Source organism: Cynocephalus volans, chromosome 2 (genome assembly GCF_027409185.1).
Source record: "Cynocephalus volans isolate mCynVol1 chromosome 2, mCynVol1.pri, whole genome shotgun sequence".
NCBI lineage: Eukaryota > Metazoa > Chordata > Mammalia > Dermoptera > Cynocephalidae > Cynocephalus > Cynocephalus volans.
Genome location: NC_084461.1, coordinates 143444609 through 143463666, shown reverse-complemented (window position 1 = coordinate 143463666; position 19058 = coordinate 143444609). Strand labels below are relative to the sequence as shown.

The window sequence follows — 19058 nt, the reverse complement described above, 5'->3', positions numbered from 1 at the left end:
TGCCTGACTTATTTCACTTATAATTTTCTCTAAGTTCACCCATGTTGCTGTGAATGACAGGATTTCTTTCCTTTTTCTGGCAGAGTAGCATTCCATTGTGTAAATATACCATGTTTTCCTTATCCAGTCATCTGATGAATGTCATTCAGGTTGGTTCCAACTCTTCACTATTCTAAATATTCAGGATTATATTTTCTTTTCTTTCTTTCTTTCTTTTTTTTTTTTTTTTTTGTGGCCAGTAAGGGGATCGTAACCCTTGGCTTGGTGTCATCCACACCGTGCTCAACCAGTGAGCGCACCGGGACGGTGCTCAAGGATCATATTTTCTATCTCATGGTTCCAGAAGGAGGCTATGGAAGGGGAGCTCATATCCCTTAGTTTGGAAAACTAAAACACATTTTCCTGATTCATTCAGTCATTTGTTTACTCTTCTGACAAATGGCTATAAAGCATCTGCAAAGGACAAAGTACTGTCCTGGGCATACAATAGTGAACATATTAAACAAGAGTCCTGATCTTATGGTGCATGCGTGGTTGTAGTAGAGACCAAAACAGATAAACAAAGAAATATATAATTTCAAGTAGTATTAAGTGCAATAAAGCCATATACAACTGGGTAAAGTGATAGACAATGAAGGTGGTGAGGGCACACTTTAGGTAAGGAAAGAGACTGACAGAGAGTCTCTGCAAAAGTGACCCTTCTCCAAGTGCATAACAGAAATGAGGGAGTGAGCCATCTGAAAGTCTTGGGGAACAGTTTGCCCAACAGACAAAGTAACAAGTATTTTCTTTTATTACAGACAAAAGCTTGACTAGTTTGAGGAAGACCAATGTGGCTAGAGTGGAGTGAATGAGAGGTGAAATGAGGTTAGATGCAGAAGCTTGGGTCCAGATTATGTAAAGCCAAGGGAAGGTCATGATAAATGTAAAAAATAACACTGGAAATTTTGCTGCATGTCCATTTGCAAAGGACATCTGAGTTTACTTTCTTTTTTTTTTTATTGGTTATCTTTTTATGCATATTTACTATCACAATGATGATGAGTTGCATTGCATAGATCTTCTCAATTGTTTTCATTTCCCATGTCACTTTTAACCTAGCCATCTCCTGTAGAAATTGAGTCAACAATCCTGATCTTATTTCATGCAGGTTGGAGGAGGAGAGTGGATAGAGTGAAAGAGAAGAAGAAGAAGGAATTCCATAGTTTTTCTGAGTTCTAGTCACAAAGCACCTACTCAACATAAGTTGGAATGATAGTACATACTCTCCTCTATTTAGATGCAGGGTGATGTTAAAAATGTCAGGAACATGACTGTAGAAAAATCAAACTGTTTCCAGAGTTTTTGAGAGGAAGGCATAATACCAGAAGTTGGCCTTACTATGAAAGCTTGACTCTGGGCAATGGCCAACTTCTCCATTAGACTTAGCGGGCAAAGTGCCTAGGGCCCACACTATTTTTAGGAGGGCACAAAAATATTTTAATTTCTTTTAAAAATCAGAAGATAAAATGAATCTAATCTAACCAGAATTATATTCACCTTTATGCAGACATAGTCATAATATATATGAGGAATGTCCCCCAAAGGCCAAAGTGCTCAGGGCTCATAGAAGTCATGATGTGACCCTGCTTGACCCAACCTCCATCAAGAGATGACCAGAGTTGGATATTGTGTTCAAATACGTATTTTCCCAAGCCAAAATATTATGACATGTAAAATCATGGTTATGTAAAATTATGGTTTCCTTTTTACATGAAAATAAGGCTGCCTGAAAAACATATGCAAGCCATGCCCTTCAGCCTTTGAAACAAAGCTCCTTAGTGGTCACTTCTCTCTGTGAGTGATGCAGAAAAATGTAGTCACTGTTCCTGATTCTACACAGGTATCTTTTCTGCTCCAGCATTATTTCTGGATCAACTTACAGGCAGATACCTTCTTAAGAAATTTTTCCAGACGTTTGATACAATAAACTAAAAATTAGTTTAGTGGTTCATGAGCTATGTAAAATTACAAATGGATAATTTGGAATTTGTCTTTACTGACTTTTCATGTTTAATTGTGGTTATCCTTGTTTACTTAAAAAAAAGCATTTCAGCATTATATATAGTAGGAGGATTGCATCTATTAAGAGGGTATAAATTTGATTTTCTTTTTTTAATCTCTTAGAAAAGATCGGAACACACTAGTTTGAGAAGGACCATATTGCTTACAATTTGTAGGTACCTCTGTTCAGTAAAATGTTGTTCTGACCATATATGCTTATTATTTTAATGGAAGCATCTTACCTAAGAAGACACATTGAGTTTATTATGGTAGTATGGAATGACTGAATGTTCAGTTTGGAAGGGCCTTAAAAGTTATACTGTTTAATCACATTTTAAAGATGGTAAACTAAGGAATAGAACATTAAATTATTTGTTTAAGGGTGCTTTGTTATTTAGGGGGAAAACCAAAATAAAAACTTAGTATGCCATTCATTCTATTCTACTGCTATTTACAGGGTTTTTCCAGGCAAAACCTGGATATTATATGCTCATAAGCCAAGCAAAGATACTTGGTGGTCATGTTGACAGCAATGAAACCAATCCATGTCTTGCATCATTTCACAACAAACTAAACCTCTTATTACTATTAGCAACAGTGCACCATATCTTTCTATACCTTGTCATGTGTTGTCACTGGGCTGCTACTATAATTGCAGAGAAAAAAAAGTATTACCATTAACTTCTAATCCATATAATTTTGGTGTCTCACTTCTTGCAATTTCTTAGAAACTGGATTGTGTATGAAAATGTGTAGACTATCTACTACAAATATGGCACTATTATGAAGGTGACGATTACTCATTATTCACATCTCTCATTGGAAATCTTCCAAATGAGGAGTAAATTCACATGATAAAAGCTGGGTTTTAAAATAGAGAAAACAGATATACTTAAAGCCATAGGATAGGTAATATATCCTATTGTATTAAATTTCAGCAGCTGAAAAGTAGTTTCTATGAAAACTTACTTGATTTTTGACTTCAGTATAAAGAAAAGAAAGTTAAAAAGAGTCTTCAACTACTTAGTAAAAAATTTTAAGCTATTATTTCAAATAAATCATATCACCTAAGAAAATGTTTAAAAAATAAACAAAACAAAATGGTTTTAGTTGGGGTTATAAAAGACCTTTGTAGTAGTACAACACTGGGAACATATATTTAGTATCAAAAGTGCAGCTTTTAATTGACACTATCACTCCACTTTTAAAAAATATATATTGATGAATTTCACTTCACTTTTATGAACCCCTGTTTTTCCATTTGTATGACACAGATGAACTAAATAATTTCTAAAGTTTTGTGCTGTTTGGAATTCATTTAAATTTATACTCATTTCTCTCCCCTAGTTTGCAAGATGCTCTGCTTGATAATCTGTAAGTCAAGATAACCATTTATTAAGTCCTTACTATATCCAACACTTGCCTAGATCTTAATATGAGAATCCATAAGCCAAATCTCTTCTTTTATAACCAAAGCCTTATTTTGTATTTTCCTCAAAAAAAAAAAAAAAAAAACAGTTCAGAGATGACAGCTGTATCATGCACATTATTTTTGGATTAACTGACCTTGTGAAGAAGCCAGAGAAATAATTAGACAACAAATGGGCTTCCACTGCCTCTTCCAATACCAATAGCAGGCAATGGTAACTAGCAATGGTACTCTCCCTCAATAAACATGACCATCTGAGACTGTATTTCAATGTCAAGTCTTCTCTGTTCAATTCCCAACAGTCCTAAATCTTCTTTTTTGAAGAAAGGGACATTTAAAGCCTGATTATTGTAATCTTTACCCATTCAATAAATATTTATTGAGTGCCTGCATTGTTTTAGCCTCTGTACTTGGAAATATTAGCAAATGTTACTCTCATGGAGATTGCAGTCTCCAGACAATAAAAAATGTGAACCAATAAATAAAACTAATAATTATTGCTGTGATAAATGGTAGAAAATAAATGCATTATGATCAAGAACACTGGTGGGGCAGTATGCAAATTTCAATAAAGTCATCAGGGAAGGCCCTAAGAAATGACATTTATGCTGAGATGTGGAAAGATAGAAGAGGCTAGCCAAGCTAAGAACCAATGGAGTAGTAATACAGGCAGAGAAAAGAGCATGTGCAAAGGCTCTGAGGTGGAAAACAGCTTACTTATTTTTCTTTAGCTTCAGCGTTCTCATATAAGACATATATTTGTTTTCTACTCTTTATATATTTCCTTCTTCCTCAAACACCTCCAATATCCTTCAGGCTGACGATGCACCCAATTGAAAGTATTTACTTCTCAGTCTCCTTTGCAAATAGTATTAGCAATGTTCCACATATTTGATTAATGGAATGTGAGAAGATTCCTGTTAGGATTTTAGGGAAAGCTTTCATCTTTTTGATGCAGACACTATTTCTTTCTTTTTCACCAACTATTTACCTTTATCTTGAAAGCAGATTCAATGGCTGGAGCTGTAGCAGCCATGTTGTGATGAGGAAGAACATCTAAGAATGTCTTAACACATCAGCTTTGCTAAGGCATTGAAGTGACCAGCAATTAACCAACAATCATTTATGTTTCTACATCTTATATGAAAATAGACTCCCTCTTTTTTTCAAATATTCTCACTGCTGAAAACATTCCTAATTCAAAAAAAACCCCGGTGTAATTCATTGTTCAAATCAGGATATTTTTGAAGGTAAAAGGGGACACTGTCTGTAATCATACCAGTATAGTAGGCATAAATCAGTACTAGGCAAACTTTGATGTGTGATCTTCCTAACTACAAGGTTATGTTGTGGATTACCTGAGCTTATGAATGTACAAATTGTTACTATACTGTCTGGCATGCAAGTAAAACATAATACATATTATCATTGTTAAAAAATGGAACTGGTTATCAGGAGACATAATAGCTCATGACGTAGAGTATATTAAATTAAGAAAAAGGTGGAGAGAAGAGAGTTATATCATTGAAGTCCTATTTAGCTGACAGCTTTTGAAGTAGTTTACCCATGGGTTTCAGAATAGAATGAAGTTTAAAAATAAAGTTGTCTCTCCATGACCAGTACTGCTAGGAGCTTAAAGGCCCTTTTCTATTTTCTTTGTTTGCTGTCTTCCTGCACTACCACTATTTTCTTTCTATGAATCATATCTTCACTAAAATAGTTGCTCAAACTGCTTGACTAGTGAGAACAGAAAGCTGGTTAGGTGGTCCTGGAGTTGACTCAGTCCTTGTGCGTAATTCCCCTGAAGGAAACTGGGAATATATTTTCCCCACTCACTTCATGCATGCTACTACTCCAAAGCAGAAGGGTAGAAAGAAGACCAGAGAACCTGACTTTCCAGACCACTGTTCTCTAGGCTCCTCTGAGATGTACCCAAATATTTTCAAACAGCACAAACCAAGAAAATTATTATAAAAAGGTTTTATCTAGGATACTTTCAAGAACATTAATATATATATATATAAATTCCATAGGATATACAAACTGATCTAGAACTTTTCTAAGACTATAACTAGGGTAGATTTTTTCCTAGAAACATCTGTTAGATATGGGTGCCATTACTGAGAAACACCTACTTATTGCCCTTTGCTACTTACCAATATTTATATCTGGTAAACAAATTGAATTATTCTTAAGATGAAACAAGTGTCAGTAATGATATAAAAGAAATACAATGATCCCCATTTGTTGGGAGGAAAATATTACCCATGAGATATAAGCATCCATACTCCACTTTTATTTATGAATACAACTTCAACAAAATTAGAATTCTTTTACTAAATAGTTCGATCCATTTTTTTCTAGTCTGATAGAGAATTGCTCTTCTCATGAAATAACATTCAAAAGTGAAGTTGAGGATTACTACTTATAGAAAGCCTTTGCACTATATTGCTATTTAAATTTTCTTGATGCTCTTACCTACCTGTCTCTCTGACAGACATAACCAATAAAAACTTAAAGACTTAGTTTTTATAAGAATAAAAAAATGTAAATAAATTTACTCACAGCTTCCAAATTTTAGTGGGCAGGCATGGGCATCCATAGGGAAGTCCTCCAAATGCATTGGACATTCAGCTCTCACCGTCAGCCTTATTAATTAGGGAAAATATAGGATACAAACAACAACCGTATAGATTAGACACTTCAAGATACACACCAGTGGGATGCTATTAAGTGTAGCAAATACATCAGCAAAGCAGGAGAAAGAGGCATAAACTGCAGAGCTATGTCAAAATGTTAATAATCATAGGATCTAAGGTAAACTATTACAACAATGCCTGGATTCTATCCATTTTTTGTTTGCTTGCTTTGAGAAAATAGGTGACATCTGATCTTGTACAATGGGCAAGCATTGCTAACATTTTCCAAAACAAACACCATCAACCAGTCCACCTAGCTACAGCAAATTCTTAGAGAATAAAACTAGGCGTTGGCAAATAAACACTTGCATAAATAGTAACTCCTTCTTGGCTGAGAAGACATGGAAAGCAAGAAAGAGAAAAGAATTTTTCTTGTCCTAAATGCAGCTCTCTACCTCTGCCCCTAAAATAACACCATATGCCTAAACAAAGAAGTAGGCTAAGGGGGAAGTGTCCTCAGGCTTTGTGAGATTGAAATTGATGTGAAGTCTCCTTGAGAGTTTACATGTGATCTGCCTGTATTCCAACCATTTAGTCTTATTTAGAACTCCGCTGCCTAACTGAAGCCAGGACTCTGCTATGCATCTCTTTTGTCCCTGGAATGTTTGGGAATGTAAATTCTATTCATGTTTTTTAAAAAGGATTGTTTTTGCTCTCAGTTTGTAGAATTATGAAGAAATTTATATTTATTTCTCTCATGTGATTTTTAGCAAGCTTATTTACCCATACCATTAAGTTGCTCAAGAAATATGGTAAGATGGCTTTATAGCCAATAAAATCATTAAGTGACTATAATACTGATGAAAGCAAATGAAAGATGCATAAATTAGCAATTACATTACATTCTTAAATCAAACTATTAAGGAAAGCAATAATGCATTAACAAAAGTGGTGAGAAATTTAAGAGATGGAAGATATAGGTTAGTTATTGATGAAGAACACTGCATATATCAGAAACCATTAATCAGTAAATAATTCAGGATACGCAAATCACTCCTCAGAAAATTGCCACCTGGGAGGAATGGACACTAGATTTAGGCTCAAAGGCAAGTGTAGGGTGTTTTACAGGGAAGAATATTTCAAATTTCAAATATAAATAGGTCCTGGTTGAATGATCGGAAAGCTCTCAACCCATGTGCCCACTGGTCCTCTATTTTATTTTTCTCCTCTAGTTTTTAGTTTTGCTTTGTTGTGTTTTGTTTTTTCCATTCTTTATGTCCTATTACACATTGACTACGTAGGTCCAATATCTAATATGGTTCTCGAAGCATTTTTTTTTTCCTTTTCATTTGAATGTTTGTGTTTGAAAAGCTAGGCATTCTGGCAGTTTTCTTCAATTCAAAGGCAAAATATCACTCTATTTCCATGCTAAAAACAACCCACTAAATTGAAGATTTTGCCTTTATTACCTTTTTATACCAAGAAAAAGAAAAAAAAAATGGACAGTCTGAATTATCATGCTCTGGCCAGATCTACAAAAACAATATTCTAACAGTTCATCTGGGACTCTATTTCCATGCTAAAAACAACCCACTAAATTGAAGATTTTGCCTTTATTACCTTTTTATACCAAGAAAAAGAAAAAAAATATGGACAGTCTGAATTATCATGCTCTGGCCAGATCTACAAAAACAATATTCTAACAGTTCATCTGGGAATGAAAACCTGCTGCTTTTAAGAATGAGTTCTGGAAAATTTTTAATTTCTCATGAATTAGGAATATTTTTAAACACCTCTTTGTTTTCTTTAAAAGTCATCAACACTTTGTTTGATTCATATTTTCTCCATTCAATCATAAATGTATTGAGCACTGACTAGATATTGGGCTTTGCAGTAATCGTGAAAATGGGGAAATGTTATAAACCAAAAATATGGCTATATACATATATACGTAGTCTTCTGTTTAAGCAAAATTAAGAATATTTATATTCTCAATCTAGGTGGCAATATCACTGTGAATTCATATACTTTTTCAAATACATATTTCCACAAGAATCTGTTTTCTTTTAAGAATTTTGTAACTTTTTTTATTTTCTGTCTTTTGTTCCTTCATTTTTAGTAGAAATATTTTCGGATATACACTGTTAGAAAGCTTCTAGAAAATTAATCTATAACATACTGTAACAAAGTAATATATGAAGTTTATAATAGGGGAAAGATTGAATTAGAAATTCAATTCTAATTCATATTGATTTAGAGCAGGTTGGAGTGATATCATAATATTAATACATATCATAAACATTTTGCTCATTTTTATAATCATTTGATTTAACATTTTAATGCTCGGATTATACTTCAGTAAGTTAAATTTTCACAGCAAAGTAGTTTTTAAGGTTGAAAACAGAAAAAAACAGAAAACCAAATCTTCCACCACAACCCATCAGCTTGATGATTGCCTGCAAGGGGAAGAGAATAACGTGCAGAGAGACTGACACATGAGAGCACAGCCATTCTTACCTCATGGTGTACAATAACGTGCCATCCTCTGTGATCCGCAGGAGTTTGTTGGGCATGGTCATGTTGTGGGCCACTGACTTTTTTCCATTGTGAAAAAAGGTGTCCGGAGTCCAAATTTTACTTGCCATTAGGTTATTTAACCGGAGAACTGTCATGGGTCCTTTAAATTTTAACCTTTCATCCTTCCAGCTTTGACGGAAAAATACATCTATTGTATATTCCTAGGTAATTTTGGAAAATGGCAAAGAGTTCACTGTGCTGTATTTTGCAATTTAAATATCTCTACACAGACAACACCTAATTTTTGTATCTTTGGAATTAAAACGTAAGCTAGGTGATGTTTCTAGAAATTAACTTGTGGTAGTATGTACATACTGATCTCAGGTGAATCACTGGTTGGTGTAATGATTTTTCTAAAGTATCTAAAATGCCTGACATATTTCTTGGTCATTTTTTTTTTTTTTTGCCAATTATCTTCTCAGATATATAAAATGAAAGTAACACCCCCCTCCCAACCCTTCCCCAACCCGACTACACTGGCACCTGAAGAAATAGAATATATTGCAATTAAAAACAAATTCATATTAGAGTGGATTACATACAGAAAAATGTTTAAATTAAATAATTCCAGCCATAAAAATAAAGCATAGTGTTTTAGGGTCCTTCCATGGTCTCTGAAAACCTCATATCCAAACCCAAATCAATCGTGGTTTTAATGTGGGTGTGAAAATACCATCTTCCTTTTGGCTAAACATATTTCTCACAGATAATGTATATATACTTTCAATTCTCCTACACAATCAAGAAGATTATGAAAATAAGAAATCCATTTCTACTAGTACTTTGGATCTTTTCCTAAATGTTAAAAAAATAAAATAAAAAAGAATGCAGAGTGTGTGGGTGAGTGTGAGTGTATGTTTGTGATTGTATATGCGTATAAGTCACATGAGAAATGTGTGAAGTTTATCAGCATTCACAGCTAGGGAATCTATTTATTTGAATAAACATAGCATTCCTTATGGCAATGCCCAGAGACAAACATCTGCTAATCTGAAAACAAGCAATTTGACTTACCAGCTCCTAAAATTGAAAAGGGTAATATCCATCTTCCTTGCAGTACTTGCTACACTGGCACTAAATTTGAAACTCAATGGTTTGAAATAAAGATTACCATATTCTCCATTAATTTTAGCATTCTACAAATCAGAAGGACTAACTTGAAAACATCAACACTACATTTTCCTAATCCTCTAAGCCCTGATGCATCAGAAAGGAGTTGTTTTCTTAATTTTATACACATATCATCTTTAGGACATAGAAAATAAATAACCTCTGTCTCTAGGCATTTTGTGCATTTGTTTGACTACTTGTCTCTTTCCCAGGGTTTAAGCAAAACTGGGTAAAAACTGAATGAAAGTGCCTCCTTCTGGCACCTATTTAGCATCGCTGATCCCTTACTGATCAAGTAACTAATACTTATTATTGCATGGTTTATAATGCATCAAGCACAGTGCTAATCACTAACTGAAATGGAAACAAGGAAGTGAAACATGATGCCAATATGTCTTTCCAGTCAAAACAAGTTACCTTGTTTAATGGTTAGATTTTTGTGTGTCTGGAAGTGTCAGATGTAAGGCACTGCGATACATGATAGGAATTTACTCACTAGCAAACCTTTGTTAAGCATCTGTTAAATTCAGCAGAGGGAAAAACTGTTTAGGCTTGGGTGCTGTAAGAAAAACTCAGGGAGGGGTAAGATGGGCATAGGATAGTATTTCGGATGAGGAGAGAAAGGGGGAGGTAGACTGTGGCTTCTATCAGGAAGGGATACAGTGTGGCAGTGCTTGTCAGAGAAACAGAGTGGATGGATCTACTCTGAACTGAGCATCTTCTCTTCTCTGGACAATTGGTAAGCGAGGACATAGTGATCTGATATATGATAATATTTCTATTACTCAGGACTTAGCCACATGAGCTCTAGTCTCTATCCAACTGAACTACTTTAGACTGGTCAACAGTAGAGCAGATGGCCACTGGTAAATCAAGGTTCCAGGGGATGTCTAAGCTGACCATGTTCCCATGAATCTAAAAATTTGATTCACTTGTTTGACTTTTGGAAAATAAAATAAATGTTAACTATAAAATAAACTTAAATTGAATTATTACCAAATATTTGCCAAGATATATTTCAAAGTCAATGATTTCAAGCAATTATGACAGAACTTGCCAAAGTCCTGATGTTTACAGGTTTATTATATTTACAGCCAGCTTTATTTGCTAATGGCAGACAATGAAATCCCCAGATTCATTTAAGACATTCTCCCTTCAAATATTGTACCAGTCACACACACATACTTACATGCACAGAAAAGGAGCAACACTAACTGGACAAGCATTAGTTTCATTCTCCCCTTTGTTAGAAGTAGAAATGGAAACTGAGGGAAAAAGCAGTCGATAATGATCAGCTTCTGCTTAACCCAGACTGTAAATATTTGGTCTCCCATTTTCTGGGAAATGCTCCTGTGTGATTGCTTTTGTAGCAGCAGGTGGTTCCCAGTAGCCACCTGTATGACGTGATCTTCCCCCCATGGTCACAGTTTATTAGACCAAGAATAGGCATCAGGACCAAGATGGGTCAGAGCCCCTTCTTCAGGAAGTTAGAACAAGAAAGACTAGAGGGGCAGAGTCATAGCACAGTGGTAATGAATGTGAGTTCCAAACCTACAGGCTGAATGGCCTCAGGTAATTTTTTACCCTCACTAAGCCCTAGTTTCCTATCTATAAAGTAAAGTATAATGTACTTGGCTATTGTGAGAAGTGAGCTAATACTTGTGAACAGCTTGCAAAAATGCCTAGAAGATAGGAAGCATTTAGAAAATATTAAAAATTAGTATTTGTCTCTCATTTTCTTATTTTATCAACACAAATTTATATTAGATTTCTATGTAACTGGGAGTTTAAAAGTACTATTTCATTGGAAATTTGTAGAGCAGGAACCCTGAAGAAAGTAAGAATGTGATCATAACCAAGCAAAGCAAAAGCAGAATGTAAAGGAGGAAACTTGATGCAAGATAGTCTGAATAGGAAGCTTTGCTGAAGAATTTGTTCAAGTTTTAGGGTTTCAGTCCCCACCACTCAAGAGAAAAGTCTCTATGAGTTACTCTGTTCAATAGAGTAGGTCCCTTGAGAATGTGAGCCTTTTTCTGAAGATCTGGGACAAAACATCCGCTATGTTTCTAAATATTGTGTTGAAGTGTTCCCGCTTGCACCATTTTTTACCATCTGTGTGTGCTTTGACTTAATACATTTTAAGCACTTTGGAAAACAAGGCTGTATGATTGTGCTGCCTGGATATTTCTGTCAGAACCTGGTGCCCTGGGAATGTGCTGTTTGATTGCCAATTAATGGTTTTTAAAATAAAGTTAGGGAGATGTCCTAATTTTGTTTTCCATACCAGATGAATTCAGATGCCTTGGGAGCTACGGAGTCTCCAGGGATGAACGGCCTGGGTTCAAGTTGATAAACTTAGCTAGCTAGTCACTTTCTTTCTCCAGAAAATATGGATAAGAATAATATTTGAGGTTTGGCATGAGGATGAAATAAAATATGATCTGTAAAGCCTTTAGCATGGTGCCTAACATTTTGCAAACATTCGTTAATGTTAAATGTTGTTATGGTTATTATTATTAATTTGATACTTTATTAGTTCTCACTTTAATAACTACAAAGCTTTTCCTGTTTTGAAAAATAGCTTTGTCATTCTGCCTCTTAATTTTGATTGTCTCTAAATTACACTGCTCCCTCCTTCTTATTCAAAATTCTCCCATAATATGATTTAAATGATTAATCTTCTAAAGCAAGATGGAAAGATGCAATTTCAACTATCCACTTAGCAAATTAGTTGCAGACCTATGCTAATTTGATCTTTTGCCAGAACAATTCAAACATTGTCTGGTTTAGAAGTTTTAGGCTTGGGCACTCTCTCTGTTATTCCTATCTGTTATTTGACCAGAGTTCATACATGAAATGTAGTTCATGATAACCACAGAGTTAATTGTATATGAAAAATGCTATTGTGCACCTTTATTCTAAGACAAAAACAAACAAACAACAACACTGGTTTCTTAAGTCACAACTAACCTGAATCGATAATTCAAAGCATGGCAAACATTTTTCAAGGGAAGAGAAAGGTTTTTGATCACATATAACTTCATTTGAGAGGTGTCACTTAACTTCTACTGAACATCTACTCTTTGTGGGGCACTATGCCAGGTGCTGGAGACAGAGAAAGAATAACCTTTTTTTTTTCTTTGTGAAGGGTTTTTCTTAGTAGTAGTAGGAGGAGTATTGTTATCAGTGTGTAACGTTTGTAATGTGTCATCTCCTCTCTTTATGTTTTCATCAATGAGAAAACAACTTTGTCAGTGTAAAAGTTCTGAATGTTTTTCATTCTCTCACACTCTTCTACTGGGGAAGGGGAGAAGGGAGCAGTAACTTAATCTGATGGGTGAATTTGGAAGAAGAAATCAGTCTTGCTTATTTCATCCCTTTCCTCTGGTCTTTTTCATTGTGGGTGCTGTCTGTCCATAAGGCTGACAAATTCTGCTATGCTTCTCCATGCTAGAAGTTTCACATGGACAATCGACACCAGAGCTGAGGGAGGTCAACATTGCCTGGGACTGGGTGAGTTAATATGTTGACTCTGGTGCTTACTCTCTGCAAACTCACTTGTCTGCAGATTCAAGCTACATTCTCCACTATTATCATTATTAGGGATAAATATGATATTTTCATTTCCATGTCCTTTACTCCATTGTCTCATTTCTCAAAAGTTGTAATTTATTGGGTCCCATAAGACCTCAATTTTTTAATAATAATACAGTCTCCTAAACCTATTATCTGTAAGTAGTAATTCACCACTTACTCTAGATCGGCAATGCACTAATACTATGAGAGATGTGAAATAAGTGTTCCTTCATGATTTCGGGCATTGTTTTAGGAAAATAAGACATTTATTTATATAGGAGAAATACCTTTACAAAACAGTACTAGCTATGTGGCCAAAAGCTAAATGGTATTTTATAGTCAATAAAGGTGATTAGAATGCCAAAAGGGAAAGTTAATTTCTTATCAGATTGACAAAAAATAATTTCATCAAGCATTTGGGCCTTGATTTGGCCTGTGTGAAAATATAAGATTTAAGTTGGTGGAGAGAAGAGGAAATTTCCATGAGGTCTACATTGCGTAAAGGTCAAAGACAAAAATAACAGTAGCTACTATTTATTAAGCACTATTTATAGACCCTTTATATATCACATTTAAAATTTTTAACAGTCTTACAGGGATAGGCAGCTATAATAATATATACATTCGATAGAATTTGAGCCTTAGAAGCTTAAGCAATTTGCCCAAGGTCATGTTGCTGGTGTTGGTAAGATTTGAATTCAGTCCCCTTGATCATAGAGCCAGTCCTGTTAACCCCCAAGCAAGATTGCCTCACAGAAAGCAGGACTCACACAAACGACTAAAGTAAATAGTTAATATCAGGAACAAGTGAGGGAGAGTGTGGCAAAATTATTTATAGATTGTATGGAACATAGGCAGAAGAATTTGAACGTTAAACCTATCTGGGACCTATTTATAAAAGTGTCATGAAAGAAAAATGTTATAGGAAGACTGAGTTCCAACACGGGAGAGTCACAGTGGCTCCTCAGAGTGTTTGATTTTGAAAAAAAAATATTTTATCACACAGTATTTCAACAAAGTGGTCTACAGACTGACCATAATGACAAAATGAGCTGTGAGAGGAATAAATCCACAATTATGGTTGACATTTATATATTTAGTTCTTGCATAGTAGTAATGGCTAACTTTTGTTGAGGGTTTATTATATGTCAAGTATTGTTTTAAGTGCTTTCATGTTTTAATTTATTTAATATTTGTAAAAACCCAACGCGGCATTATTACTCCCCTTTTATAAATGAAAAAACTGATCCAAAGAAATGCTGAGTAACTGCCCCAAACACACCCTTCTAAGTGGAGGAGCTGGGATTATAAACGGAGGCCACCTGGTTCAGAAAAACCTGCATTCTTCCATACCACTCTGTTGTCTTTCATATACTCCACTGATTTTTATTTGCACAGTTGGTACATTTAAAAACTCGTCCTTAGATTTAAAATATTAATTATCTCCTGAGCCAGCATTTCCTGACGTTTAATTCACAGAACTAGTTTCACAGAATGTTAACGGGTATCAAATGATGAAAAAGGGATTTGGACAAATATGATTGGAAAACACTAGATCAAATATAGTCAGACAGGTTTCCTTACCTCAGGACTTCTCAGAGCTTTTACCCTACCAAGGTGGGTGTACCGTGAATTTCTACACTTTTGGAAATGTTGGCCTCGGATGATATTTTCTGTACCTTAGAATCACTCTAAGCTACTTTGAAATCAAAGGACTTTCATACTAAGATGATGCTAACAAAAAGCAATTTCGCAAATAATATTTAATTAATATATCTTTGAAATATCCATAATGGTATGTCTTCAGCCTCTTTATGATGTTCTCACATAGAAGCTTGGCTGTTATGAGTTTAGAAATATTATATAATATCTGCAGAGCTCTACAGATTTACCAACACCTATCAGATTGAAGAGAAATTCATGTTAACTTATTTGGGTTGGAAAAAAAAAGTATTCATTTTCTTCCCACTCAGTAATAATTTAATAAATGCCTTTTGCAATGATGCAGAATATTTTCCACTGGTGTATTTTATTTCCAATATTTCTTTATCTAATTCTGGTCACGTGTTCACTCGATTTTTATGCTCATTTCCCTTTTAGAGCCAAAATAATTCAGATATTTTAATATTGCTATTATATAACAGTGTTGGTTACCTAAAAACCTAGCGTCCTTGCATCAACGTGGTTTCTAACTAAAATGAGAGGTAACTCACACTATATGGCTTGCAAAACATAAACCAAGCCAAAGCAAATATTTCAAAGATGGAAAAAAGGAAGACTGCAGTGGTTGACAGTAATAGGACTGGTCTGGGAAGCAGATGGGAATTTTTCTATAATATCAATGCTATATATGCATTATATATTACATATTATACACACAGAGACACAAAAGATATAGCTGAGCCTTTTCAGATTCCTCCCTAAATAATTAGTCTATGTATTCCTTAAATTAGTTAAATTTAAAAATACCCCAAGAAAACCAAAGATGCAGTGTGACTTACCATATCATGGTCTGAAACGGGTCCAAAACTGGTGACGAAGATGTCAGTCTTCACTTCAGTTACACGCTCTGATGAAGCAGGAAATTGGGCCAGTGAGTGTCGATCAACATCTCATTAGATCTCACAACCACATATTCACACCCAAATGTGAAATGTATTGGCTTTGATTAGCTATTTCTAAAATAGGTCCACTGTGTAGTCCTGATAATTTACTGCTTACACATGAAATTTCACAGTTAATATTTTCAATGAAGAATGGAGCCTAAATATGCCACTTTGGGAGGCAGACTTTATGGAAAACTCAGCTGTTGCTTAATGAATTCTTCAAGAATGGACACACATACCTAAAGGATACTAAACCACTTCATATTGTAAGAAAAATATGTTAGCATACGGGTATGGCTTAAGCTTAAATATTTTTATAAAGCAAGGCAGATCTTCCAGGTATCTTGGGAAGTACACAGTATGCTTTAGCAAGCTTTATTAACTCTTTAAGGACTCAAGAGTATGTTTTATAAAAGATTACTTTCTTGCACTAAATCATAGCTGAATTAGCCAAATTACTCCCTGGGAAAATTATGATAACCGATATAAGTATCTTCAATTTTCAGGATGAGGAGAACATATTATGGTATAGATTATGTTTCAATTTCATTGTGATTTTATTATGTTGGTCTCAGATGGCACATATTTCAGACAATAAAATGAATCTGTTGCAGTTCTGTGACAACTCAACACAGACATTTTCAAAGAAATACAGTCACTTAGCAAGAAATAGAAAAACGTGGCTTACAGAAAAGGAAGCAATTTGTTGAGGAGTGAGAAAGAAAAAGATAACTTCATAATTTTTACCTTTAGCTCTGAGAAATCACAGTCCAGTATCTTAAGCAGTACATTTCATTTATCCGGACATTTGTATCACTGGCATAAGGACATTAAAAAGGTGATCCAATATATGAAATAAAAAATTCTTTGAGCTGGCATTTCTTCCTCAGTAATTTACCTTAAATTGTTATACTTTCAGTATAAATTTCTCCCAAGGAGGTCACGTAATACACTGTATAACATGTGTACCTCAATGGATAAACTAATTTGGAATTCGAGATATTCCCTTCAATAACCATAACCATTCCATTGTTTTTTGTTTTTGCAAAAAACAAAAACAAAAAAACCCTAAAAACATTGGCTCCAAAACACTTGAATGAGCCCCTTCACGTAAGAATTATCTGGGGTTTATTTTTTTTAAAGTTCAAAATGGGGACATAGCTTGTGGCAATGAGAATAGAGAGCTGTGTTTTTGGAATGCACTTACAACCTCAGCTTTAATATGCTGTAGCAACTGTGTGTAGTTTGAGAGGCACAGTTGTCAGCAATAAGTCTAAGGGATCTTAATCATTCTCCTCTTGTAATGTCCCCGTTCTCATGCCTTACAGTAGCCATTTTCCTAGTATATATACCTCTTTCTCCAACACTCACTATCTCACCACACGTATTTTTACTAAACTAACTCTTTTTCTTAGTTAAAAACATCTGTTATTTTTTAAGATTCCATCAGGAGCTCACACTTTATTAGAATGTTAAAACTGTCTTTCATTTAAAAACAATAACAAAAAAATCTAGGCTGTGAAAGCTAGAATGTATCATGTTAAATTAGTTCATTTTTGTCCTTTCTCTTTCAACATTTCCCTTTCTGTATCAAGCAATGGAGTCATCACTTGGATTTTCTTGGATATAATGAAATGTACATTTATTATCATGAAAAAAGTACAAAAAGAAAGACAACAGGTAATAGAGCCTTGGGCACATTTTCACCCTAAATTCTTTGTGTGTGCCCATTATTGGAAATAATTTTATTTTGTATTATTTATAGATTAATTCCTTGTAGTTAACTTCATCTGAAACTATGAGCTCAAGGACAATTAATACCTAATTATATTTTTTTACATGAGTCTTTATATGATCAGATGTTCCTGGGTATTTTGGTTTGTTTGTTTGTTTGTTTTCTAATTAGTTGATTCAACTTCACTTTGTTTCCAAGTGTAAGGTTTATGGTAATTATCTAGTAGAACTTAGTGATATGTAATCAAAATTATGTACATTCTTCTCATTTTTTTTTTTACTTTTAAAAGTACGTTCATTTAGGGAATATGTACTAATTAATCCTTGTCAGCACACTTGCACATACATGGCAGCCTAGGGCAGGTCTCCTGGAATCCTTTATTATCTGTTTCTTGAATGTGGGGAGAGCATAATTTCTGTACTTCAAGGGAATTCCCCAAGGTAGCAAGCTTCCCAAAACTGGCTCACCAGATGTTTTAGGAGCAACCAATCTGCACTATCCAGCATGATAAAATGCCCTGAAGTAGTAAGATGCCCACTTGCCAAATATACAGGTCATTTCACCCTATTGTTTTTAGATTGTTAATAGATGACCATGCTATATAAACAACATATAATAAAGCCTAAAAGCCCGTGTATTAAAGATGATTGTACCAATCAAGTAGAACATGAAACATGGTTAAATATACACATATTTATTTCCATGTATAATTGTTTCTGTGCCATACAGAGATTAGGCATAAATGAAAAGCAATGAACATAAATGACTCTAACCACATATTTAAAATCTATTTGTTTAATGTTATATCTGTCCTTGCCCCTAACCTTATTTACCATACCAGTTCATCATCTTCAGGTACTTCATCTTATTTTCCACTAGCCACTTACCTCTGAGATTTCCCCAACTCCTCATTGTTATATTCCAAGGCAAAGGCTCTGACCTACAGCCCCTATATCATGAGTCTCTCAAATGACCTTCTCACCAAGCACTCTAATCAGTCAACTATCCTTAAAGAGTTTCTGATTTTGCTCTCTGTTTATTCCCTTTCTCCTCCAAATGCACTCACAAAACCATAGGTTTCAGGCAGCAAAATTTCCAAGCTCCAAAACTGAATAATGCCTGTGGGGAATGGCAGTGACCAGTCAACTACTAAATGGAAGGAGTGAGTGATGGCATAGGAGTGGGAGACGAAGGAAATTCTGCACACCATGTGGAACTTGGGGGGATAGGATCATTAGAAGAGGATGCATGTGTTTGGGTTGAGATCTAAGGGAATTTCTGAGGAACCTCCCTTTTCCCAGTGGTGGGAAAATTTAGTCATCTCAGCTCCTTCCCTCAATGAG

General features: G+C 34.7%; 1 protein-coding gene across 1 annotated transcript in view; it reads right to left on the bottom strand.

The window, feature by feature from the left end:
- The window catches only part of GABRA1 (gamma-aminobutyric acid type A receptor subunit alpha1), a 46762-nt gene that overhangs the window by 15421 nt on the left and 12283 nt on the right, over positions 1–19058 (bottom strand). The window contains exons 3-5 of the mRNA XM_063086320.1: positions 15876–15943; positions 8629–8849; positions 6038–6120 (exon numbers count right to left, since the gene is read on the bottom strand). Coding sequence (XP_062942390.1) covers positions 6038–6120; positions 8629–8849; positions 15876–15943 — 372 coding nt within the window. The remainder of the gene's footprint in view (positions 1–6037; positions 6121–8628; positions 8850–15875; positions 15944–19058) is intronic.